The 20,038-nt window shown below is 33.4% G+C and overlaps 1 protein-coding gene across 1 annotated transcript in view; it reads right to left on the reverse strand.

Moving 5' to 3' along the window:
• Positions 1-20,038, reverse strand: part of LOC110999252 (hemicentin-1-like) — a 154,891-nt gene that overhangs the window by 52,539 nt on the left and 82,314 nt on the right. Inside the window, exon 3 of the mRNA XM_045631859.1 lies at positions 11,350-11,512. Coding sequence (XP_045487815.1) covers positions 11,350-11,512 — 163 coding nt within the window. The remainder of the gene's footprint in view (positions 1-11,349; positions 11,513-20,038) is intronic.

A 20,038-nucleotide genomic window follows, 5' to 3' on the forward strand; every position in this document is an offset into this window, starting at 1 on the left:
TACAAGTGCACTTTGCTTGCACAGAAAGGCAATTGAAACAGAAGCGGTAGTGACTGCCACATGCATTATTAAGTAGAAATGGTTCGGAAGACTTTCAGTTATATCAAAAATAACCGTACCATTGTATGATTTTTAATAGACTACGGACATAACGTGACATTATGACGTGACACTTCAACCACACCTACAAAATAATGAGGATTATGCTAATCAATATTATGAAAATAGGAACGTAATTGTTCAAAATAAACAAGAGGGTTATAAATACAATAAAATGAGATTTTATCTTAATTAAATAGCTTATGACATCAAAAAAAATGCTCCTAATCATGTTTAATTACTTAACACTTCATGCCAATAAGCGTTAGAGCGGAACAGAACGCATACTGCGTCTCGCATAAATTTGGCGTGATCGCTGACTTAGCGCAGGTGTGTTAGAGTGGGACAACACGCATACTGCGAATTCACATCTGTCTGACGAGACCGGTGACGTATCCGCGGCCGGTGCAGCCGGTACGTGTAAGAGTAAGACAGACTATATAGGCGTATTAGACTGAGTTTGGTGGAGTGGTAGATTGAAGTAATATCAAAGAAAAAACCTTGAAATAATATTAAAGAAATTACTTTAATTGAATTACATTACCGCGGTAGTCCCCAGGTGCCACATTGCTTTCTTATTTTACATCTATGTCTGAGGGTCTAAAAATGGCAATAGAAAAATAACCACAGTCCATGATACCGTACCATTACTTTAATATACTTCAGAAAACAGATATTGATTCATGAAGTATGAAGTAATTGAACATGATTAGGTTTAATTTTTTTGAATTACACGCCATCTCTGTGACGCAGTGGAGTATAACTAATTCTTATTAAACCGTTATGAACGCAGAGGGAAGTTTTTTATCCTTTTATAGCGTGCACGATATTGGATAACGACCGAACACCAGGTTTGATTTAGTACATGTGAAATATTGGCTAGTAAAGGTTTAGTTTAACGATCAGATAGTTTTAAAAACATTTTGGGTTTTTTAACATATTTTTAATACTATGCACATGTTTTGAAGTATTTGATTTACTAACTAGTCCCGTTGCGTCTGTTTCCGTGATATTTTATTATAGATTAGTATGGTTTTGGGTTTTGTATGTAACATTAATATTGTTTTGGCCTCATTATCCGACACCTGAATCCAGGATTGTTTCTCCCCTCCGCTAAAATGGTTGGCCATGGCTTGTATGTCACCTGTCAGATTAGAAAAAAATTAAGCTATTCAAGCACTGGACCCTTATTATTGTAAAAATAAAATAAAATGCGGAAGTATGGTGTGAGGTTCAATGCCTATTTCCGGTTTGTGCGTCAAAGTCAAAGTCAAAATCTACAATTAAATCCTTATTTGACTGACACCGATTTAGCACAAACGAATGTAATTAATTTTTCCACCAATTACCGAAAGATTACACTAAAAAAATGCTATTCTATTTTATATATTTTTACAAAACCGTACGCATAATATATAATATTATAAATATATGTTTCATAAGAACACGTTATTCATACTGTAAAAATTTTATATGTATACGCGCTATTAAACTTTCACAGTCACGTTTTCGTTATAAGTGGATGGTACATTTTTGATGCGTCGACAGGGACTCATACTTTGAATTATATTACACGCAAACAACGCGAGAGATATAAACAAATTACTAAAAACGCGAAATTTACATATATTTTATTAGACTAGTAAGCATTGTTGGCCTTTAAAGACCAATAGAAGTCTATTTGACAAGACTGTGGAAGACTTTTAGCATTGAGGTGGAAAGCGAGTATTATTTTGGCCTGAGCGATAATTAAACGAGGGATCCCAATCAATTCTTCAGAACTCTCTATAGTGTACTTCGTATCACTATACAACCTGGTATCAACAATTGAATAATTATTAAGTTTAAATAATATGTAGTTATTAGAAATTGGAATCGCTATTTCGATTTAGTTTACAGCATCTCTACATAGAATTTAGACAAAAAAATATACCTAAATCATTATACAAATAAAAGTAATTATTATACACAAGCAGGGTCTACTGGCTTCAGCGTGCGTCTCTTATCCCTGAGATCGTAGGTTCGATCTCCGGCTGTGAACAGGGACTTTCTTTCTGTGTGTCTTAACATTCGCTCGAACTGTAAAGAAACACATCGTGAGGCAACCGGCTTTCGTTAGACCCAAAAACTAGACGGCCGCGACGTGCGTCAGGCACAGGAAGCTGATCACCTATTTGCATATTAGATTATCAAAAAATCATGAAACAGATACAGAAATCTGAGACCGAGTCCTAAAAAGGTTGAAGAGGCACTGACATAATTTTTATTATAAATGAATTATGTAATTATATTTTTATACCAATAAACATTATTAACACCTTTAACGCAATAACCCAGCTCTCCTGAGTATGAATTCCGATAAAATTATTTTCTAACATTGAAAATTATTTACCTTAATACAATAACAAGCAGCAAAGTTAAAGTACGTATTTCCAAGGTCTTATTGATCAGAACATTAAAATTAATTATGATGAATATTAATTTAAATATGTTAGCAACAGTCAAACGAATGTGTGATGTACCTATTAGATTTTTTTTTATGTAAGTCGACCTTAAAATCACAAGTGCTCAAAGGTATAACTTTGGATAACTATCTTCCCTCTCCATACACCACAAGATGATGGATTGATTAAATAGTTAAACCTACGAATCAAAGATCTATAACAATTTATAAAAACTACTTTATAATAACAAAAATAATACCAAATTGTATTTACCGAAAAATGAAATTGCAAATATATTTTCATTTCCTTACGAATTCCAAAAACGAACATTGAGGTTTTAATAAAGATGGTTTAAAGTAGGACTACAAATTTGACGATTGGCCCACTTAGTATAGTAATCCCGTTTATGTAAGCCTAAAAACCTCTGAATTTATACAGTCTGTAAAATCAACTCTAATCCATTGAAATAGAGTTTGTTTTCCGCTGCGCGGTTGGAATTAGACTTTTTGATTTAAATGTGAGAAATAAAACAGCAGGTGGAGGTTCTTTATCCTTATTAGGAAAATGAGTTTTATACCTCAGAAATGTAAGATGGTAACCACCAATAATTCTGAAGTTGATTTAACAACCATTTTCTATACTAAGTTCCCATGAGAATATAAATGCGTGCTTCTTTGCCGCGTGATCTTTGTTCTTAATTTATTTAATTATTATTTTTTAACTGTAAATTACTTATGATGTCATGTTGCACATGGTGTAATGGTTGCAGCTCATCACAAACATTGTGTTTAGCAAAATAACTTGGTAATTTAAAAAAATGGCGGAGAGTTATTGCCAACGTAATAAAACTATTTCTATTAATACATATTAATGTAGTGGCGAAAGAATCCTATGTACGACCAGCAATTGACACTAGAAAATGTCGTGAAATGAAGTAGAAAACCTTGAATAGGAAATCCAGATTAAAATGCAAATAAGCAAGTGTTCTAAAAAAAAACCATCCCCTATTTGATAAAGCACTCTTGGTACTTACTTTCAATGGTAATCAATAGATCGCTGTCGTCCTATTTTATTTTTGCATTAAGCATTCGGTTCCGCCTATGAATAGACTGAAAACTAAACACGCAATCAGCACTTTACGGCGTGCTATTTTGTAAATTATACTCTAACGCCAACGACAAACTTTAATTCATAATTTATGCTGTTAAAGAAAGCCTTAACAAAAATTATGGACGCTCATGTACTATTGAACAACTAAGGTATAACGTTCACAACTAATACACACCAAACATTTGTGTAATTGTAAAAATGCAAAATCGAAGCAATATTCACATTGAATTTTTTTTTGAGTAATGATTATTGGCTGATGTTTTATAATTAGTAATTCTACTGATGGCAGATTTTAGGAAATGATTTTTTGGTATATAACTCCTGGGTTAACTTATTAATGCATGTCTCTTTTTTGTTTGTAGGGATAATATATATTTATTAAATTGTTTTTATTTATTATTATTGTAAAGCAAGTTACAGCATCAGTCTAACCTCTCTTTTTTCCCAAACTCACAATTTCTCTATCCTTACGGCTGACGTCATTGAGTGCCTTTCTTCCTACTGAGGAGCAGTACAACGAGGTATGTACTCAGGACTTATTTTAGTATAAGATTATGTATCGACGGCCACCGAACCATTCTTTGTGATACATAATTTTTTGGACTACTGTTCAAAAAGTTTAATTCTTATTTCATAAATCTATCTTAACTTATAGTTTTAGTGCATTATAAAACATTATCATATAACATGCAATAAGAGCTACATTCCTTGTCTAATTACAACCATTTTTCCTAAGCAAAACTCGAGAATACCACAAATGAAAGACCTAAAATCCTTGCCAATCGCGTTGATACAGGGATATTTATTCTCTATTCTAATATAAGATTTATCCTAAGGATAAGGGATCTTAAGCCTCGGCTTACACTCGTCGCGTCTTCAGAGGTATTTTGATCCCAACACACCGTTGAGATTGTGAAAAGCATAACAATGGTTATATTATACTGCTTGTATGAAGGATTAGCTTATACTTTATGATTGTATATTCTAAATGAAGTCTCGTAACTCAATGAGTAAGCCAGACAGGCAAACTGTTTCCATATTTTATTGAGCTTCTGTCTTGATTGTTTTGAACATAGAAACTATAGAATAAATATACTATATACATGTTCTAAGAAGCTACAAGTGAAAACTATATTTGCATGATACTGTTTGTACACCCGTTATTAGCAATAATATAATTGGCAAAACCCGAACTTGTACGACAAGTGTACATAGACATAGTTCATTAAACAAAGTCACACTGGGTCGTCAGTCACAAAACGCATTTAATAGTATGGTTAAAAATGACTAAAACAGCATCGACATACATACTGTTAACCTGTTATTATATTAACGATAAATATTTTAGCTGTGCGTAACCTATTTAAAATATAATTTATTATAATATAGATTTTGTTGAAGCACGCATAAAGTAGTATTATTTGAGCTTGGCCGTCAAGTTTATAATACCTTTGGCATTTCAATTATCTCCCTAAAGAAATGGGTTCCTAGTATCTGTATTTTGTTCTGCGTTTATGAATAAATAAAGTACTCTTTTAACAATAGCCGATTTTGGTAGTGAACCGTGAACGACAAACTCAAAGATCGCGATACAAAAACATCGATATTTCAACAAAATGATTACCGATTTCTTAGTGGTATTGCCTTACTGTTTGTATAAATTCTTGGAGCATGTTAAGCAGTGGATTGAAAAATAAATAATTACAGTTATGAATGCTGAAAAACTGGGTTACTGGTATTGATTAAAAATTCTCTTGCGCTAAAAATCTGAGTTACGCCAAAGAATTGTAGCGAGTGAGTTATGCCAGTGAGTAACTTTAAATTACAAATTATACTATTCAAATAGTTTTTAGAAAGTTCCCATTCCATATTCAATATTTTTACGAACGATACTTTTATTATATCTTATTTGAAGGATAACATTGTGTTATTGCATAGATAAGATTGTTTGCTTTTAACGCATTTAAAATGCGGAAGAGTCTGGTGCAAAATATTTTTGTTGTTTTATGAATAAACATTTTCGCTATGAGATATCTAAACATAGAAAACCTATATTTACCCTAGCTTAACTTAAATTTTAAGTACAGTATCACAGATCAAGTGAATCCGTTTCCATCTTAATATATATATAAATCTCCTGTCATGATGTTTGTCCGCGATGGACTCCTAAACTACTTAACGGATTTTAAATTAAATTGGCACACCGTGAGCAGTCTAGTCCAACTTAAGAGATAGGATAGCTTAGATTTTTAATTATAGTCGCAATTTTATTTTATTGAAAATATTTGTTTATTATTTGTTACAATTTTAACAGATGGCGCTGTGTTAAAAGTACCAATGGTTGCGCCAAATTCGCATTTTTTTTTATCTTAATGGTTGCTCAATATATCCCTCCTTAATGTCCTTCCCTATGACGGCACTAGTACCGGAACGGGCTGTAGGTGACGCATAATAATGCGTCGACATTTAAGAAAAAGGAAAATTGAGCAGCGGGTAGTGTTAATTTGGACGCCTCGCATTGTGGATTGGTTTCGGTCTCCGCACGCATCGCATCGCTTCGTTTAACCTTATTAATTATTTATCTTGTTTATTCAGCAAGAAGCCACATGCAGCCATAAGAAAGGAAGCCGAGAAGGTTGAAGGTACTGTGCCGTGTCCTTTCTTTCTTTCACCAATATAAAATCCAAATATTGAGCAACCGTATTAAGAAAATTACAGTCCACTTTAAATTGCAATAAATATAAATAATATAATCAGCAACCAGCGCCGCCATTTTTTTTGGTCCTTTTCGAGCCGTATATGTATCATATCTCATAGTTAGGCATATTTATTTTCGTATATTTTCTTTCAATTTTGTTCGTTAGGTGAAATTGCCGGTGGGCATTTTATATTACCTGTATAACGACAATTTTAATATAGATTTTAAATATTATATGTATTTATAAATCTATTATCCGTATTTCATATACCGTATTACGTATTACGTATTTAATAATATATTGTGCCTGATTTGGTGAGAATGATCATGCGTAACATTAGTACCTACATCACTTGTTTCTAAAAATTGTTTCATAGTGAACAATCGAAATAAATCTGTTTATAGTTTAATTTAATCGTATTGTTCATATTTAATTTTTTTATTTTTTTATTTTTTATTTTATAAAGTTAATTTTGAAACGATTAATAATTATTTGTAGATAATATGGACAAAAGAACAAGAACAAAGGCCGGTGAATGTTCACCAATCGAGTTAGAACATGTTCAAAGTTCCATATTATTATTACAAGCCCGACAAAATTCGTATTTTTCTAAGATGCAATCATTATACGATTTGTCGTTAAATATTAATAGTAAAGAAGACGAAAAAAATTTCCAAATTAAAACGTTTAATATACAAGTACTTCGTAGTGAATTTAATGAGTTAGTAACTCAATTAAATATTGAACAAATGAAGCATAACCCTCAGTTCACTCCTTCTTTTCAAACATGGGAGTCCTTTGAGGACCTGTACGTAACCATACAAAGTAAGCTGCAGGAAATTAAAAATACTTCACCTGAGGAGAAATTAGATCACCCGAAATTGAAATTGCCTCCAATTAAATTACCACAGTTTAATGGCGACCCAAATACTTGGACGTCGTTTTATGAAGCCTTTAACCATTTAGTGCATAATAATGGGTCAATTTCGAACTCAGAAAAGGTGTTTTATCTTTGTGGGCAACTAACAGGTAAGGCCCTAACTGTGATCGCTGGCATAAATCCAACCGCGAATAATTATAATTTAATTTATTCTACCTTGGTTGATAAATATCAAGATATACGGTCTCTCGGCTTTCAGTATTTAGATAATATATATAATTTCAAAACATTAACTAGTTCTTCTACAGAGGGTTTAAATAATTTTCTTGATAATTTTGTTACATCAATCGCAGCATTTGAAAACCTAGAAATACCTAATAAATTGAATTTTTTATTTTTATTTTTGGCACTTAAAAAATTAGATAACGAAACAATTATTTCATTTGAGAATTCCGTTAGAAAAGAAAAATTACCCTGTTACACGCAATTAGTTATGTTTTTAAGAGAACAGTGTAAAGTTTTGGATCGAACAAATTCTATTATTATTAAACCGGCTAATAATAAATATGCCAAAACCGTGAAATCTTTTGTAACTTCTAACTCTGATCAAACTAATTTAAAATGTCCTTTATGTCATAGTAAAAACCATGATCAGTTATACGGTTGTCCTGATTTTTTAAAATTAAATGCAAAAGAACGATTCAATATCATTAAAAAACGAAATTATTGTGTGAAGTGTTTAAGCGTAAAACATAAAACCACAAATTGTAATTCTGTTAAAAGTTGTAAAACATGTAATTCTAATACGCACAATACATTGCTGCATTTTTCGTTAAATTCCAGTTTGTTCAATAAACAGGAGAAACCGTTCGAACCTGCTATCGATGGACTGCGATCAAACGCGCAAGCCATTAAGTCGCAGCGTGAGTCATTGCTAGTCGACAGTACCCCGCGCGTCGCGTCTGGCTCCTTTGACGAACCTAATAACAATCACGCGCCGATTTCTCTGTGTTCATTGCAGAATGAAGCGAATACTTTAATATCACAACCGTCAACGGTTTTACTTGGTACTGCCCGCGTATGTACTCTTGATATGCGTGGTAACCCGCATATTTTGCGTTGTCTTATAGACAACGGCTCTCAAAATCATTTTATAACGACTGAGTGTTGTAAAAAGTTACTATTAAATTACAATACGTTTTCCGAACCTATGTTTGTGAACGGGTTTGGTGGCTGTTCGAATGATATAATAGGAGCAACCAATATTGTTATATCCTCTCGTTTTGATAAAAATATTAAATATTCTATTAATTCTTTAATCGTGAAACGCATTACGGATTATTTACCCACTTCTAAGGTTGATAGAACGAAGTTGGAGTATTTGTTTAACGTACCGCTCGCCGATGATATATTTCATGAACCCGGTCAGATTGATATGTTAATCGGTGCGCAGCTGTTTTCGAAACTACTCAAGCAGGGTCGTATCCAGGGACCGCCTGGTATGCCTGATGCTGTTCAAACCACATTTGGTTTTATTTTAATGGGTGAAGCGCCTATTTTGTCTACAAATTTTAATATAAAAAGTTCATCGGTTTTATGCGCTTACTCGAGTATCCCTTTAGAAAACATTTTGCGAAGATTCTGGGAGCTTGAGGAGCCGTCATCTAAGTCTTCCGCTTTCCTTAGTGAGGAAGAGGAAGAGTGTGAACGCATATATAAGACTACCACGTATCGTGAATTGTCAGGTCGATATGTTGTTGCACTTCCATTCAAGAAAAGCCCTCTTAATCTGGGTTCATCTATGGACATAGCTAAAAAGCGGTTTATGTCACTCGAACGTAAATTACAGTCATCGCCTAGTTATCGTGAGGCATACGACAAAATATTCATTGAATATCTGGAAAAAGATTATATTTCTCCTGTAGTAGATCAGTGCGACAATATAGGTTACATTATTCCACATCACGGTGTAATTCGTGAGTCATCTATAAGCACCAAAGTTAGAATGGTGCTCGATTCCAGCGCGAAGACTGATAATAACATATCGATTAATGATATTTTACATGTCGGTCCTAACTTACAGCCTGACTTATTTGCAGTTCTACTTCGGTTTAGAACGTTCCCTATCACCTTTTGCGCTGACGTTAAACAGATGTATCTACAACTGAAAACCCTTCCTGAACATAATAAATATCAACGCGTTTATTATAGATTTGATCCGTCTGATCCGTTACAATTATTTGAATTTAAGCGCGTTTGTTTTGGATTTTCTTCAAGCCCATATTTAGCGCTTCGGACTTTAAAACAACTAGCCGATGATGAAAGGGCCAAATATCCTTTGGCTGCTGACGTTATTGATCGTGGTAATTATTATATGGACGATATTTGCTGTAGTTGCGATTCGATTCCCGAAGCAGTTGAAGTATCCTCTCAACTTATTAAAATGTTTTCAGCTGGTGGATTTGATCTTTTAAAATGGTCTAGTAATTCTGAAAAGTTACTTTCTTCTTTACCTTCCCATCATTTGCATCCGCAAGCAGTTCATTTTGACTCAAATGAGTTTCATAAAGTTTTAAGTGTAAAATGGGATTCAAAATCAGATACCTTCTCGTTCGAAGTAAGTAACTTAACTAATGTCACAGCAACTAAGCGTAATATGCTTTCTATCATTGCCCGTTTATGGGACGTGCTAGGTTTTGCCGCACCTTTCATACTACACGTAAAACTTCTAATAAAGGAGCTTTGGCTTTTAAAACAGGATTGGGATGAGATTGCTCCTCCTCATATTATTAAAGCATGGAAGAAATTCTATAGTGATTTATCATATACCCCTATTCGTAGACGGGGTAGTAAAAGTGAAAAGATTTATATCTGCGTATTTATATGTCTTGTGACAAGAGCGATTCACATAGAAACCGCAACTGATTTAAGTACTAACTCATTTCTGAATGCTTTAAAACGATTCATGTCGCGCAGAGGTCCAATCCAAGTCATTTATTCTGATAATGGAACCAATTTTATTGGTGCACGTTCCTATTTAAGCGAACTTCAAAATTTCATTTTTTCTAACGCATTCAGTGAGGACTTTCGCTGCGTATTAAACGAAAATCCTATTACATGGCAAATGATTCCGCCTAACGCTCCACATTTTGGTGGTAGTTGGGAAGCGGCAATCAAAAGTGTAAAGACTCATTTATACCGGGTGATAGGTGATCAAATTCTAACGTTCGAGGAGTTCAGCACGGTACTTGCACAGATCGAGGCAGTGATGAACTCGCGGCCACTGTGTCGCACGCTATCCAATGATCCCGGTACCTCTCGCATTATTATATTATATTACATTTGTATAGATTAGATTAATAGATCACTAGGTAGATTATTAAGCTTAATGAACTTTTCGATTATTGTATTCTAGTTTATTTTATTGTTTATTGTTTTTTTTATTTTGAAGGCCACCCTTCAAGCCCGGGGGAATGGTTGCGCCAAATTCGCATTTTTTTTTTATCTTAATGGTTGCTCAATATATCCCTCCTTAATGTCCTTCCCTATGACGGCACTAGTACCGGAACGGGCTGTAGGTGACGCATAATAATGCGTCGACATTTAAGAAAAAGGAAAATTGAGCAGCGGGTAGTGTTAATTTGGACGCCTCGCATTGTGGATTGGTTTCGGTCTCCGCACGCATCGCATCGCTTCGTTTAACCTTATTAATTATTTATCTTGTTTATTCAGCAAGAAGCCACATGCAGCCATAAGAAAGGAAGCCGAGAAGGTTGAAGGTACTGTGCCGTGTCCTTTCTTTCTTTCACCAATATAAAATCCAAATATTGAGCAACCGTATTAAGAAAATTACAGTCCACTTTAAATTGCAATAAATATAAATAATATAATCAGCAACCAGCGCCGCCAACCAACGTTTCACAAAAGCTATCTACCTTTCAAATAAGTACTCCTAAAGTTTCCCTTGAATAGTTTACTCCGATATAATATAACAAAAACCTTAGCCACAGCAACACTTGGCCGAGTCTGCTAGTCTACTATATGATAGTTGACTGTATGATTGTATCATAAATAAAGTATTGCTATATCATAAATAATGCTTTGAAAAAACTCTTACCTATATATCGGCACGTCATCCTTATACCAGACGACAAGTAACAACGCGTCAGGAGGCTGCGGCGAGCGAGTGTCGCAAGGGAGTGTCGCGTCGCCTCCTGACACTGCTGATAGGTTGACCGCATCCAGTGACTCAGCTCTGACACTCGGTCCCGGACGGAGCCCTGAAATGTGAGTATATAATAAGCATATAGTGTAGTATCAACCATATACGGCTTTTGGCCATAATGTTTTTACTTTTATAAATTTTTGCACGCTTACACTAGGTGATGTGGTGTGTTTGTCACAATATCTTCATGTTTGCAAAAGTCTAATTATTTTTTGAATTTCATTTATTGAATATCTTAAATCTATCTTCATATCGTATCGTACATCTGTATCAAAATTCTATTGTCCAGTCATAACTTCTGTTCAAATGAATATGCGTTTTTATTGTAGTAATGTAATAGTATTAAAATTATGGCCTACATATTTATTAAAGTTTCGGCAAAAAATAAAAATTATTATATTATAAATGGCCACCCTTGGCTTTCGAAAACACACCATGAAATAGCACAGAACTAAAAGAAGTTTTTAATATAACATACGTGTTCCAAATTCAAAATAATTTAAATGTTGAAAAAATAAAAACATTTTATGTATACGTATTTATGGCCTAGCTATCTATGGACTAGTTACAAAGTAAAATGAATAAAATGTTTAATATTAAAATATGACATGTAAAAAATATTAAAAAATTTAATAAATATATTTTTGTTTTAACTAAATACCTATTAGGGTCACCCGTTGAATCAATCACGATTTAGTTATTTAAGTTTAATATAATGTAGAAAATGTACAACTGAATTCATAATTTACTTCAATGTTTTTGTATAATTGGTATACAAATTAAAAATCTTAATTCTATAAGGTAAGGTCAAGTAATCTCTGACCGAGCCAACTAGGAAACTCTCGTCAGCAATTTGGCAACACTAGCAATTTGTAGCGTAACTTTTACTGACTTAATATGGGTCAAACATCTGATAGAGGGCATCATAGAACTACTCAAATATATGTGATTCAAATAAATTTCAAACATACATAACTATAAATATAATTAGATTTAGTATGACACCATATGTAGGCACGGTAAATTTTAGTATCAATAATTTTTGTCTAAAGTCAATTAACTTAGAAATATACATATTATTTATAACACACAAAATAACAATAATCAAAGAGGAAAACTTAAATAAAAGATATAATGAGAGATATTTTTTTTCCTTTTCTCATTCGCTTCGTCTCAAGCATGTGATGCGTGTGTGCTGTGGCTGTAAGTGAGGAGCAGAATGTTCCACAGGCTGTTCTCCTCCCCATTGCAATCTTTGGAGCATTTTTCAAGATTAACGTCAAACACTTGGTGTTATTGTATGTATCGTCCGCCTACACTGAATGTAGATGCATTGACGGTACTTTTGGTTAGGAATCGAACTAAGGGCAACCATCTTAGGCTTTCTTAGTCAATACACTGTGTAACCAAATGACCCACGTTGAACCATCGCACGGAATGAGAATAATTGTGTTATTTTTTAAATTTCATGGTCCCTGTTATTCTTGATGACACTTCTTCTAATGTTTGATTTATTTTAGTATATAACATTATTTAACTAACTAACTTAACTACTCAAAGAAATATGACTCAAATACCAAGTTTGTTTCAAACATAAGTAAAAATAATATTAGAGTGAGTACGTAAGCAAAATTTTTTTATCAATAATTTTTGTCTAAAATATAGTATAGGAATAGAAATAAGGAACTATTTTTTTTAATTCAATGTGTGCACTTGGTAACTATTGTGCAATTTATTTTCGATATATTTAGTATATTAGTGGAGTATAGCTCGGTATTAATGTCTTGTGAACTCTCTTTATTAATTTAAAAATAAATAGTGTTATACGAAATAAAGCAGCCTGCATATTGAGGGTCACGACCTTAAATAATTCATTAGTTACAAACTCTATATGTAATCTCAAAAAACTCAGACTAAATCCAATTAGTGGGAGTTGTGCAGAGTTAGTTTTATTCTAACGATGCTTACAAGTAACTGGGGTATGTAATTATATCATGCATGTTTTCATGCAATATTTTGATGTGGCGTGCGCTATAAATCATGTAAATGAGTATTGTAATTTTATACAAATACCGAGTTTGTTTATGAAAAATTATAAAATTATTCGTCAACAAATTGGGTACAAGTTTATAACCCACATTGCTTTCTAAGCGAAAAACCTTTGAAAGTTTACACAGAACAAATATTTTCATAGGAAAAATTATCTTGCAACATTGTAAGTTATTACCATTTTATATTTATCATATTTACATATTTATAAGTGGTAAACCAATGTTCACTTTCATATCAACTAAATCGGATAATCCTTCGATAATTCCAGAAATCGCCACAACCAGATTCCTCTGGGAAATTGGTCGCGTAATTTGAGTCGTTCTTTTGCAGTGAATACCAAGCGCGATCGTGACAAATGGTCCGATTAACAATCCCGTCCCCGAAGAAGATGGTTCGAATAACGAGCCAATATATCAAAGGATTTTAACGCTGACGAAACTCAGTCGTTGCGCCAATGTAACACCGTCTGCATCGTTATTTAGGGAATGGAGCTACTCGTAGCGCTACGGCGTAGCTGTGGTATAACATAAAACACGTAGCAGTATTATATAAATTTTACAACTTATTAGTTGTTCAATCAAATGTTTTTAGCGAGTCAACCCCAACAAGTGTATCTTGACTTACAGGGGGTTGTCTCATACTCATTTATTGATGTAAAAATTTGAGAAACAATAAATTTATTATTATTATTATTATATACAATAAACAAATAAATCATACCTTTAACTTATGCGACGTATACAACTATATTACTTTGTAGCGAGCGTAATTTAATTTTCTTAAATCGTAAAACATCGAGTAAAGGAGCACACACGACTTAGGAGCAAGTTTTACGATCAGACATTGAAAACAACTGTTCTTGCGACGTGACACAAGACGACAAGATACAATTGTCTTCAAATAGCTATTGATGGGTGAGATCGTGCCTGGCCAACTTATTCGATTGAAATATTGTGTTATTGCTAAAGGTGAAGTTTGGTATTATGCGTTCAATATAAAAACCAGCTTTTAGCGTCTGGTAAACAACTTGTCTAGTCCCAGATCGTATGATAAAATATATCCTGTGTAAAATTCACTTTTTTATGTTACAGGAGGCAAATGGAGGAGAGGCTCACCTGAAGTTTAGTGATAGTATATAAAAGTCATATCTGAACTCATATAAATAATGTATTATTAATAGTATTTTTATTTGATTCAATACAAACACTTATCATATAACTGCCGTTGTTTTTCATTTCCTAACCTAATTAAATTAAAATCGTACATAGATGTTCGTCCTTGTTAAATCTAGTTTCTCGCAAATCTAGTACTGATTCACTCACTCACTCATACATTTACTCATGCAATCAGGCGTGATGATAACGGTTGATGGTTTATCTTTAATAAATAAAATAGGTTAAATAATATAATCATTTTAAGTAATTAAGAATTAAGTTTGTTTATGGAGGAGCTGGGAACCCTGACACAGGTTTTTACTGAAATAGTTTCCAGATCTTACATCTAGGAAAGAAAATGTACCTACTTAAAATGTATAGACTTTTTTTTATTACTGATATTAAGAGTCTTTGCCCTGAATTTACCTGTATGGGCTTCAACGAAGACATAAATATAAGAATGAAACTCTCTCTGAAGCATTATTATTTAATTTTATGCGACTAATAATAGCATATAACCTGTATTCCTGGGTTGAATACCAGCAAAACAATAATTTGGTTGAAGGACGCAAATTTTATGAAATATGGCAATTGTAATATTCAGTTTCTCTCGCATGCTTTCTACTTTTACAAAAAAATATTTACGTAATATAAACAAAGAAAACTAAACACACAATATTATATTTTGATTCTTGAAAATCACCAAAGGCAAGTTTGCGCTAACTTTCGAGCACGTTCAATGTTAAAACTGTTCGCACCCTTACGTGACAAGGAAGACGTAAGCCTTTCTCGTGTGTGGCTTGATGACGGGAAAGCTTGTACAGCTTAACTTTTACAGCCACGAATACATTTTATAAAGTTGCATAGACGAGGTCTTGCACTATTTGAACTTAAATTTTAATCTCGGCTTATTACTGTAACTAGCTTATACTTATAAAACGTATATCTTAATGTATATAAATCGTAATTTAACACGTATATCACGTTGATTGTCCGCTATGGACTTCTAAACTACCAAACCCATATCAATCAAATTTGCACAACATGTGCAGTTTGCTTTAACTTAAAAGATAGGATTGCTTACATTTCAATTTATAGCAGTAGGAGCAATATTGTATGTATATGTTATTGCAAATATTTGTTTATTATTTGATACAATTCTAACAGATGGCGCTGTGTTAACAGTACCAACGTTTCACATAAGCTATCTACTTTTCACATAAGTTCTCCTACCCTTGAATAGTTTACTACTATGTAATATAACAAAAAACTTAGCCACAGCATTGCTTGGTTGCTGTTAGTTTAAAATAGAATACAATTTTCTGGGTATATATATTTGAATAACAGGCACCTAATATGAAAAATGACTCTATGGATGAATGATTCCAGGGTGTAACTTTCAGGAAATTAGGTTTATAAATATCAGTCATTTGCAAAGATTTTCCATGGTTGGAGAGTGAGACGAGAACGTTCAAAACCTTATAACCTGCGTGTAGTTATTTCACATAAAGCCTCAATAAATATCTGACTATTAACGCATTAATATGTTTGAAACCAAAGAGAATAACAGCGACAGTTTTCATTAAAAATGACATTGAAACATATATTTCGCGAGAAAACAATTGGACGCCGGGGAAACGTAAAATGTCTTGAATAGAGAAAATTGCAAACAACGCAGCGTTATTTTTACGATTGAAAATGGAATGGACTAACCCTAACTTATCAACTTGATTTGTGTAACAGTTTTGCGTCAAATAACGTTCAAATTGCCCATCTTCAAGATTTGTGTTGGGATAATTCTTTTGTTTAATATAAAAGGGCACGTTATCCAAACTCTCTTTGTAATGAGAAAAAATTATATATTCCTAGTCTTATCTATTCGGATAGGTATTAAAAGTTGAGATTTTACGGATGCACCAGTAATATTTAAAATATTTTTTTTATATAGTACATGTTAAGTTATACCTCCGCCCATGGACACTTTCATGACCAGAGGGCTCGCGAGTGCGTTGCCGGCCTTTTAAGAATGGGTATGCTCTTTTCTTGAGGAGGAGTCGAATTGGTTCGGAAATACTTCAGTGGGCAGCTGGTTCCACAAAGTGGTTGTACGCGGTAAGAACTGCCTAAATATATCTAAACCATTTCAAAAAAGCTCTTTTAAATTTAATACATTAGCTAAAAACATGTTGAAAATTAGCTAATACAAACAAAGTTTCTTTAATATACAGCTGGAATATTCTAAAATAGTTCAAACATAAATTCCAAGTCCGAAGTCTGTTCAAGCTCCCGCGAAAAATGGCAGTCCATTTAAATCCTTCTGCTGAAAGTCCTCTTTTTATAATAGACGTAGTTACAACTTAACCCGTTATGGCTGACTTCTTTAAGTGGAGCTCAGTTTTTTTACTCCCAAAGTAGATAATTGCCCGTTTTATTTATTTCCTTTCTGGAAACATTTGAGCAGTGTTGACCTAGTGACTTCAGCGTGCGACTCTCATACGTCGTTGGTTCGATCCTCGGCTGTGCACCAATGGACTTTCTTTCTATGTGCGCATTTAACATTTGCTCGAACGGTGTAGGAAAACATTGTGAGGAAACCGACATGTTTTAGACCCAAAAAATCGACGACGTGTCAGGCACTGGAGGCTTATCACCTACTTGCCTAATAGATTTAAAAATGATCATGAAACAGATTCAGAAATTTGAGGCCAGAGCTAAAGAGATTGTAGCGTTGATTTTTTTTCTAGAAACATTTGAATACTTCAAAGTGACAAATTCGAAATTTAAATAATTTTATTTTAGTTCAAACGTACAAACTTTGCGTGGATAAATCACAATGACATATGTCATTCAACGTAATGGACAGTATCAACTGGTAGATTAACCAAGAAATAATAATGTTTAAATAACCTAATTACCTAGATATATATTAAAAAAACTTTTAAGTTACCTGATAAAAGTTCTTTTAATATATTTTTACAGTATTAGTATAGGTATCTCAAAGCCGCATAGTTATATTTTCGAGTGTTAGTTTTAAGTAAAACGATCAATATCGATTAAATAAACACGCCCATTAAGGCCGAACTACGCTTACCAAAACAGCCTGTGCTGAGCCCTTAAAAAAAGTCGATTTATTAAGTTCTTAGCAATTTTTCATACACATTTCACCATTGCGCTGACATTTCACCATACGACGCTGTATTGTCTATTGAAACTTATGATATTTTTAATATATAGAGTTTTATTATGTAATGCTAACATACAAATAGAAACAAAACTCTAGAGATATGTATTAAAACAACTAAGCTCTTAAATGAAACAGTATTTATGTTTTAAAAACAGTATAGCGCTCAATATTATAGTGCATTTTCATCTCAGGTAAAAGGCAATACTTAACGTACGGTCGACAACATACGAATAAATACATTACGAATATTACCATACGCCACTTACGACTCTATGTCGTTGTGATAGAGTTTATTTCGTCTTGAGTACTACGTTCTTGTGACCTTTAGCTGCGGTTAGCAGTACGGCCATTTCGCTTAGCTAACTCTCCACTGGTCGAACAATAAAAAATAAGCAGCCATTCGCTTTAGAGCAGTTGGTGGTTTCTTTCATCGCGAGTTTCAAATTAAAGCACCAAACTGTTTGCTAATACGAAATGTTTGATCAGAGTTTATAATGATCTTTAAAATGTGTGATATAGATGTATGTAGGTACGTAGAAGGTTAGTTTAAAAACAATTTTAGAAAGTGAGTGGAGAGACGTCCGTCTCCTTCCAATAACTAATCAAAAATGAAAAGCGATCCTTTGCATCGCTTTTCATGTCGCCGTAGGGTGACATAGGCTCGAGGACTATTTTTAATGGATATTGCTCATCCGAATTTCTGGTGACCAGAGAAATATCTAATTCTACATATCCCTGTAACGTTTCATTTACTGGAAATACCCAAACAGGATTCTCTTCTCAATTCCTCTAACCAATTAATATTTTATTCCACTATCACGTTAATACAGCCTGCATATAAACAAAACAAATTTTAGTATATTGAGAATGTTTCATAAATGCTTTGAAAAAACAGCATGAAATACCATTTTCAAATACAGCGAATAAAATATACATTCTATTCAAAACTTGAAACAAATAAATTGGATATCCATTCTAAAAACATTCCCCGCAAACTGTCTATTCGCTAACACAAAAAGCGTCGCCCAACTACCAAACACATTAGTATTGCGGCTTTAGATAAGGCGAAAGAGAAACAAATTCTAACCAGCTTACCCGCGTCCCACGTAAAAACGCGTCCGAAATTCAGTACCGAATTGTCACTTTTTATCTCGGTCCAGCGCTGCAATCACCCGGCTCACTGAACGGGTTAATTAATGAAATCTATTAACCTCTCCTCCTTAGGGACTAGGATTGTTCACTGATTTTTTGCTTCGTCATCTATCTGGGAGTTTTCCAAGTGGCGGACGCTATTTCATTGTGATTGGACAGTTAGGACGTTAAACGATGCTCTGTGACACAGTGCTATCAGTAGCGCTGATAAAAGCGCTCGATTTTACCGTGTCCCGATTTTGTGAATTGGTTTAGTTCGGATATTGATTTTAAATACGCTTGGGATTCAGATTATTGGGGCGGAAAAGTATTGGAATTGAAGATTGAGATATAAAATTGTGGAAGAAATGAATGATATGGAATTGAAGATAATTAAAGTCGCCGGCGTAGCGTTTAATCTAAATAGAATCGTAGATTAACTTCTATCTTCTATCTGAATATATTTTTTTTATTTATTTTCAATAAAGATTTTTGCGGGAATTGATATCAGATATAACTATATGTATGGTCCAAACATCCGACTTCATTTTTTCAAGTGATATCTGAATCAAAAATGTTATAGTTAAGGACACCCTTTTACTTTATTTTTCCTATTCCTTGACGTAAATAAAGTTTGTTCAACATAATTTATTGCAGTATTTATATCGCTCTAAATTCGAGTCATTTTCGGTATCCTATTACCAATATTAGCTTGAAAAAAGCAATTAACTTGGGCTTATATTTTTAAAGAAATGTAATTTGTATGTAACCTTGATTGTATTGAATTAGTGAGCAAATAGCGAATATAAAAATTCTATTATTATGCAGCAGTAATAAATGCACCTGAACTTAATGCGTCTATAAAACATATCAAGTATAAGAACGCCTTAATCTTACATTAGTTGCAGTAACGAGGATGCCGTTAAATATCGCTGAACATTGATGCGGTGCTGGTATAAATATTCATGATAGAGAGACTACGCGGCATGTTAATGTGGCAGCTTAAACGGTTGCTCTTAAGATAGAAACTGAACGCGAAATGAAAAATAACTCTCAGTTA

This window comes from Pieris rapae, chromosome 17, assembly GCF_905147795.1.
Source record: "Pieris rapae chromosome 17, ilPieRapa1.1, whole genome shotgun sequence".
NCBI lineage: Eukaryota > Metazoa > Arthropoda > Insecta > Lepidoptera > Pieridae > Pieris > Pieris rapae.